Source organism: Sander lucioperca, chromosome 21, assembly GCF_008315115.2.
Source record: "Sander lucioperca isolate FBNREF2018 chromosome 21, SLUC_FBN_1.2, whole genome shotgun sequence".
Classification (NCBI taxonomy): Eukaryota; Metazoa; Chordata; class Actinopteri; order Perciformes; family Percidae; genus Sander; species Sander lucioperca.
In genome coordinates this window covers 12,438,492-12,446,711 of record NC_050193.1, presented here as the reverse complement: position 1 = coordinate 12,446,711, position 8,220 = coordinate 12,438,492, and the positions used below count along the sequence as shown (strand labels likewise).

The following is an 8,220-nucleotide window of genomic DNA, read 5'->3' as shown; positions in this document are numbered from 1 at the left end:
ATGACCAGCCAAGTTTCAGCTAGTTAAAAATAGTTTGACATAAGTTGATAACTAAAACAAGTAATGTTTTTTTTTTAAATCAAAATCAGTGAAAATGACATAGCCTAATAGGCATTTACCTTACAATACTAGCAAATATGCCATATGGGAAATAAGAAAGAAAACAGCATCAGGCTGTGGACTTGTTTTGATTTACTTAAAGTAGCTATAAGACCTGTCAAGCAGTAAGAGTTTCACAATGATGTAATAAACATATGAGAGTGACAGCAATCAGGTTTGTGTTCTCTCACCCACAACTTTAACCCCACTTCCACAATAAAACTTTGGGAATTATTATAAACAAGTAAGTTAGTGACAAAGGAAAGAATTCCCAAATTGTTTACTTTTTAAATCAATGTAATTTCATCCTCCTTCATCATCAACATTGCTCTACAGATTGAACTAGTCTTTGTGAGGAAACAATGCATACATTCACAGATTGGGTTGGGATTAATTATACAGGTTATAGAAATATAATAATTATTAATGTTATATTATCAATGATTGATTATTTACATGTTCATTTTGTTTCTTTTGACTATTTCCAAGAGGGTGGTGTCAGAAAATTCCACTCCTTGATGTCCATGAGCACAATTTACAACTTAATATGTATTGTTTACCATATCTAAACTAAAGGAAGTGAATTGTTGCCGACAGACCTCTGCTGAGGACACGAAATGTGATATTTTATTTCATCTGACAGATAAGTGATCTATGGCTGTGGTTCTTAAAGTGGGGTCCTTGAAGGGGTCACAGGGGGTTCCCAAAAAAAAGGGGAATCATTTATTTTCACTATAATTTCATCCATAAGTAACACAATGACATATTGTATGACTATTTTGCTCATGGGTTTTATTGACTTTCTGTAATAAACATTACAAAAACAAAAATTACATCAGGTAGGGGACCCTGGGACAAAGTCTTATCAGATTGGTGTCCGTGGTCTAATTTGTGTAAGTTTAGGGGTTCTTGATGTGAAAAAGTTTGAGAACCACTGCTCTATGGGTTAACATTAATGACAATAAAACAGTGAAGCTGACCAAAGCCACTGTGTAATAACAGCGGTCTCAAGGCCTTGACTTGCAGTTCTTCACTGTGACCACTGCAGGGCAGTGAACATTCATGTGTCTAAATATACTCAGTTTTGGGTTCAACTCCACCTAGTGTCAAAGCAGACACAATACCAGACTAATAATTCCAGTCAAAACTTGATACTTTGATGAAACAATCCAAAGAGATAGCTGTGTGTCTGTGCACCGCCAAGTATGTAGATGGAGGAAGCAACTTTCACAAAGGCAGTATTTCTTGCAGCTGGCATGCATTACATGTTGCAGGGGTTCATATTGTTTGATAACAAAGGGTATTATTATAAAGCAGATTAACATTAGAGCAGCATGACAATGAATACACTTATTGTGTGTGTGTCTGTGTGTCTGTGTGTTCTTGTTTAACTATATTCGTGGGGTCCAAAAACCGGGAATACAGTATACTTGTGGGGTCCGGACAGCTTTGTGGGGCCAAAATGCTGGACCCCACAACTTTAAAGGGCTGTTTGAGGGTTAAGACTTGGTTTTAGGATTAGGGTTAGAATTAGGTTATGGTTAGGGTGAGGGTAAGCATTAAGGTTAGGCATTTAGTTGAGATGGTTAAGATTAAGGTAAGGGGCTAGGGAATGCATTATGTCAATGACGGGTCCCCACAAAGATAGTGAAACACACTGTGTGTGTGTGTGTGTGTGTGTGTGTGTGTGTGTGTGTGTGTGTGTGTGTGTGTGTGTGTGTGTGTGTGTGTGTGTGTGTGTGTGTGTGTGTGTGTGTCTTTTCTTTCTCTGTTTATGTGAAAGATTTATTAGATCTGCTGACTGTCTTAAGACTGGTTCTTCTTGGGGCAAGAGGAAACATAAGATCTCTGTGCCACGTTGAACTTCTGATGCAAGAACCGCATCTCATGACAAGTCATATTAATATAGCTTCCTAGATACATGTGTAGTTAAAGAGATCCCCCTTTTAATTAAGCTATTATCCAATGGATGATGTATGAATGCACATCTCTGTTTGTTGTGGAGGAGGTCAGTGTAGCTTAAGCTGTGACTTGGACACTGCTGATTCCTTGGATCACTTATAAATGCCAGCAGTTTGAGATAAGAACAAACCGCACACTGTTTGTCAGATAACATTCAGAAAGAACATCTGAACTAAGTTCTACAGATGTGCACTTACAAACGGGAGAGTCATTATGAGTGTGTGCTTGTCTGTCAGTGAACAAAATGTAAAAGCAGATGTGTTGTTAGTAATCAGCAGACACACAGGTCAGTCGTGTGTTAACCTGCAGGCATGATTATAAACACTTCATTCCCCATAGAGCCCTTTCACGTGTGTGTGTGTGTGTGTGTGTGTGAGAGAGATAGTTTTTTTTTTTACAACAAACCCTTGTGTTGATCAAACCTTCCTACCCTTTTGTAAATTAAATAGTTATTCATTTTCAAAAACAAAATCCATGTATGCAAACATTTGCAAATAGGCACCATTTAAATAAAAATACTAGTATTAATACAGAATGATGCAAGCTAGAGTTTAATGAACACATCCCAGTGCCACATCCCACTAGATCTAACCCAAGCATTTACTCAGATTACTATCACTCCACCACACAAATGGGAATATAGTGTAGAAAAAGTATATATATAAAATAATAATTCTTGACAGCTGCTCCATTTGATTTTGTCTCGCTGTGTGAGTTTTATGTCAGCAGATGAAAGTGTTGCTTATTGCTGACTGAGTCAGAGATTCCGATCATTTTGAGGATTTTACTCAGTTTCAACATTTCTCTTTGGTCCGTTTCCCTCCTAACTGAAGTTTTCTTACTCGGCAGGCAGACTGATCTCAAATGCTGCCATTTGATCCTACTGTAAGCTAGATACAGTAAGTGCACATTAAGGCTATTGGCTGTGCCAAATATTTAGTTATCTCCCTGGCAACAAATGCATTTCTATTTCTGTCTGGCGCTCTGGCTAGTGTCCCCTCTCACAGTCAGACTCCACACCAGGTTACAATGTAACAGTCTGATGTCAACAAATCACTAATTATCCTCACTTTACTAAGGTCTGCAATCACTTGTTAAGCACTAAATTAGTTATTTACAGTGTATAACAACACATTGACGTCATTGGTTGATGTTCTCTGCTGGCCTGATTGTATTCGCTGCTTGAAATGTCACTCCGGTGGGAGGAACCTCCCACACTGTATAAATCCTCCTGTCAGGGTGCAGTGAGGCAAGGCCCTGCACCACTCTCACTTCTTCTCAGCTCAACTGACTGACTTCATCCACAAAGATGTTTAAAGTAAGTATAATTTTGACGATAATATTGTGTTTCTGTATTGCTTTAACTCTGTATTTTGTGATAGATGAGCAGTGTTAGGTCATATCTTAAAAGTGGCACTAACAGCTGGTCGAGTATGAGCTCACTCTATGGCATGCCGATGAAACTGAACCAGCTGGACTATGCTTTAACTAAACCAGCTCATTCCACATAACATTAACCGTATTTTTCTTCTGAGAGGTCTGGGTCTTCTTAGATTGCCTTTTATGGTCAAAATATTCACCACAGAACACACGTGCATGTACATCAGTCACCATTGTATACGTTTTCTCAACTGCTTTAAATGCATGGAAATAATTCAGCTGTTTAGGTTGTTCCATTCTTGCTGCAATAATTGTATTGCACTGGAACAGAAATGCTTGTTAGCATTTGTCCATTTCATTCCAATCATCCCAGTTTTAATATCCAGAGCTGAACACGGCCAGCAATGCATTCTGGTCTCTTAGGACTCAAAAACTGATCAGATTACAATAATAGCCCTGCGTCATTCTGGCTTTGTATTGGATACAGGGGTAAACATGTGTTTGGAAAGGGCACAGCCAGGTGGGGGCAGAGGGTTTAAATGACTTTAAAGGATAACATTAATAAAGTCATTATGTGGAGGCTTGAATAGATGCTGACTATACTGTAATTCTCAAGTTTACCTCTTGGAGTGAACAAATCAGCAGTGGTAGATTGTTGAGGCTGTTTTTTCATGCAATTCTATCAGGGAATGTCTCTTGCACTGTAAAAGGTCTATTTTGTATTTATATTACATCGAAATTCCTATTTTAGAGTAAAATAATTCCTTTATTCATAGTAAATATATATGTTTTACTTGTACACACTTGGAGTGTTGCTAATCAGTTGGTGGCCTGATTTATTTTGTTATCCAGTCAGTGAGAAGTGTAATAATTTGGCATCTCTTACACAATACAGTATGCAGATTCCTTTAGACAGCGGTGTATGGGAGAGATGCAGGGTGACTGCCAGCTCCGACTTCAGCCCATCCCCACACAGCTCTAGTCCCAGTGCCATGTGTTACTCACACAATTTACATTTGGACTCTAACATGGAAAGAATGTCGTACCCATGTCATTCTATCCCTTTACCCTCTTTTTTATTTCATGATTTGTTTGTTTATTCAAATATTTTTCTTTGCTTTTACTCCAGATTAATCATTTCATGTTCTACCAGAAACAACAAACCACCAGCAACGTGGAACTATATCTGTTTTTTTTCAGATTACAGGCTATTTAAAATTTTGCTCAGGTGAACAATAGTTCAGGTTCAGGTTCAGGTTCAGGTTACTTTATTGGTACCCGTAGGTAAAGGTTAAAGGTTTATAGTCTAAGAGGCAGGACATCCTTAAAATGTTGTAGACCACCACATAACATGCAACACACAAAACATTAAAACATATAAAACAGACAGTAGAACATGGATAAAAAAAAGTCATTGGGAAACTGCCATTCCACTCCAATTCCTGCAAGTTTGTCTGCCTGCATGTTAATCATTTTGACCCTGAACTTAATCAACCATATAAACTGCCTTTAAAGTTATTTTCAGTGGGAAAGGTTGGTCTCTTGTTGACTGTATCTAACATTGTTAAGATTAGCAAGGATTTTTTTCCAACAGCTGCAGTGCATTAAACTCACACAAGCTATTAAAATGCTTGCTACTGTCCCCTGAAACGTAAGTTAACATCACAATTCCAAAAAATCTTAAGCTTTTGCTTATAAGGAATGTTTCCTGAAATGTAGGTGTGAATGATACAATTTTTACAAAAAATGCAAGACATTAAAACAACTTTATTTGTGTCAAATCATTTTCTGTTCACTTGTCACTGTGTTTGTGACCAGAAGGTACATGATTGTGAAATGCTAATGGCTTGTGTTTCCGGCTGCTTCTACTGTGTCTGCTCAGAATCAGGTTTTTCCAATATCTCATAACCTTCTACTTTATCACACATTTTTAACTATACTGTGAAAAATTGCAAACCCTCAAAGGGCTGCTATATTTGTACTCGTTGCCCTGGTGACAGTTGACAGTTCCCCAGTTACATCATTTGACAACATGACAAAATGTTGAACAGCAGTGGTCTATGTTTCACAACCAAATAATAGATTGCTAAGTATAATTTCCTAATCATGGCACAGCTCAGTTCCCCTGCCACATGTACAGTAGCAAGCGAGCTGAGGATTTCTGCTGTGCTCAGCCTTCTTTTCCACCGCGTATACCAACCGGTATTGCACTTAGGAAAATATTACTCAGTTTAACGGTCGTCCCTCTTTCTTTTTTTAAACATTTTTACCCTCTGCCAAAATCTGTGTAGAGGAAAAGAGCCCTGGCAATGGTAGAGAAAAGAGCTGGGATCTTTGACCAGTCGGCCAATGGGAGTATAATTGAAAACACATGTTGTATAATTTCTAAGGATGAAGTGAGGATTGGAGAGTTGGCTGAGGTTACTGCTGGTGCAGGTTTATGCCTGAAGCTGCAATAATAATTGGATCTTGTAAAAATCCAGTAGTATTTCCACACACAATAACGTACTGTATCACTATCCTCCCCCTGTTTGTCTACACAGGGTATGATCGTAAAGAACATGTCCTTTAAGGTCGGGCAGACGCTAACCATTGTTGGAGTCCCCATGTCTGATGCTACAAAGTAAGTACTAATCACAGAAGTAACAGAGGGCGGCTGAGGTTAATGAAACATATTCTTCTGTGTTTTGTTCCTATTCTTTTTCTTCTCTCTTCTGAATTCAACACGAAGGCCATTCTTTACAAATCCACTAACACAGAGATGGGGGTGGAAGCTGTAATCAGTTCCAGTCAGTGACTACCTATTAACTTCCCCTTAGTAATGTGGGGGTGATGATGAAGATGATGGTTAGCAGATGAAAAGAGCAACCACACTACTGCTGAGGTTGTCTCAGTATTTTGTGCGCTTTGGTGTCCTCTTCTTACCCATTTTAAATATAAGCAGCCATATTAAAAGTAATACATATTTTTGTTACTTTGTGCCACAGTTTTGCAGTGAATATTGGTCCTGATGAGCAGGAGATTACTATGCATATTAACCCTCGTTTCAACGCCCACGGAGACGAGAATGTGGTGGTCTGCAACTCTTACCAGGGAGGCAATTGGTGTGAGGAGCACCGTGAGGGAGGCTTTCCTTTCCACCAGGGAGAGGAGTTCAAGGTGAGAGGTTGTGTGTGTGTGTGTGTGTGTGTGTGTGTGTGTGTGTGTGTGTGTGTGTGTGTGTGTGTGTGTGTGTGTGTGCGTGTGCGTGCGTGTGTGTGTGTGTGTGTGTGTGTGTGTGTGTGTGTGTATGTACATACTCTAGCTGTACATGTGCCTGCAGGTATGTCTCATGCCTCTTGCTGTCTGTTAAGGACTTCTGTTGGAAAATGTTTTCACTAAATCATTTGAGCCATATCTATATGAGAGCTATATCAATGAATAAATCATCAGATAAACTATTTCCAGTTATTTATAATGATATATTACAGCATGCTTTGCTTTGGCTTTAAATACATCACTATGTTACATATTACATAGAAGTGGGAAGAGGTGTTAAGTTTGGAATATTCACCATTTTATACTTACTGTAAGTTCATTATGTAACATCTTTGTCTGCATACTCTTCCTTTTTTTCTCACTGTCTGTCTACCATCTAGATCGTCATTGAATTCACCCCGACAGAGTTCCAGGTGAATTTATCAGATGGCTCTATAATCCGCTTCCCTAACCGCATGGGTGCGGAGAAGTACTCAATCATCAGCTTTGATGGAGAAGTTCGCATCAGAACCATTGACATCAAGTAAACCCCCTGCCAGGAATTGTTGGATTGAAATACAGTTTTTTCTTTTTCAATTTCTCTTGCATCATTCATCACATATAGCCCCAGCTTTTAAGTTCCTGAACACCATTTGGTATCGGTAGTGCCTTATATGTTTATAACACAGCGTATTATGCAAGAATTTAGCTTGTTGACATGTGCAGATGCAAGCAACCACAGACAAAAAGATGGAAAGATAAGGTAGACACATACAGTACAAAGTCATAATACTCAGATGTACTCACAAAAACACATCTGGACATATTGTTGAGCGCATGTCTTTCCTGCACACTTGACAGAAATACTGACTGAAAAGCAAACCAAACATAAAGTAGTCCCAAGCCCATGTTATCTGGCTATTTGCTTTGCAGTTTGCAGTGTTTAGTTGAAAAGTACAACATAAAATGCTGCATGTTTTCCCCTACCTGACATTCCAGATTTATAATGCTTGACTTTACAATATGTATTAAAGCATGTCCTTAATAAACATCGACTTTTGTGACTCCTTAAACTTGTTAAACACACATATTATCTGGTGCACTCTATCATTTAAGTTCACTGCAGTGAAACATTCACACCAACTGGCTATGAATTGACACAACACAATAACTTCATCATCAATGAGAAAAATATAATTTTTTAGGCTAATAATTAGTTCTGCATCACCACTGATCCAGACCACCTCCTTGCAACAATAACTGAGACCATGAGCTCTGATTGTCCTGCTATGAATTCCTTTGACCAGCAGGTGCTCCCAGTGAACAAGACATGAATCCTCAAGCAATGAACCCAATTTCAACACAGTTTGGCTGGAAAACATTCACACCGCAAGTCTTGATTCAGATTTTTTGCTCAGATCCGATTTTTTTGTTTGGCTGTTCACATTACCTTTTAAAATGTGGCCTATATCAGATTCCAGTGTGAACTGTTTGAGGTTTTGAACTGACCCGCATGCGCAAAAGAACAATAACAATGACATC

General features: G+C 38.6%; 1 protein-coding gene across 1 annotated transcript; it reads left to right on the top strand.

Moving 5' to 3' along the window:
- The first annotated feature begins 3,199 nt into the window (after positions 1–3,199).
- On the top strand, positions 3,200–7,751 carry LOC116051976 (beta-galactoside-binding lectin-like). The gene is made up of 4 exons (XM_031302462.2): positions 3,200–3,379; positions 5,985–6,064; positions 6,429–6,600; positions 7,080–7,751. The coding sequence occupies exons 1-4, from the start codon at positions 3,371–3,373 to the stop codon at positions 7,224–7,226; spliced, it is 408 nt and encodes a 135-aa protein (XP_031158322.1). The 5' UTR covers positions 3,200–3,370; the 3' UTR covers positions 7,227–7,751.
- The last annotated feature ends 469 nt before the right edge of the window (positions 7,752–8,220 follow it).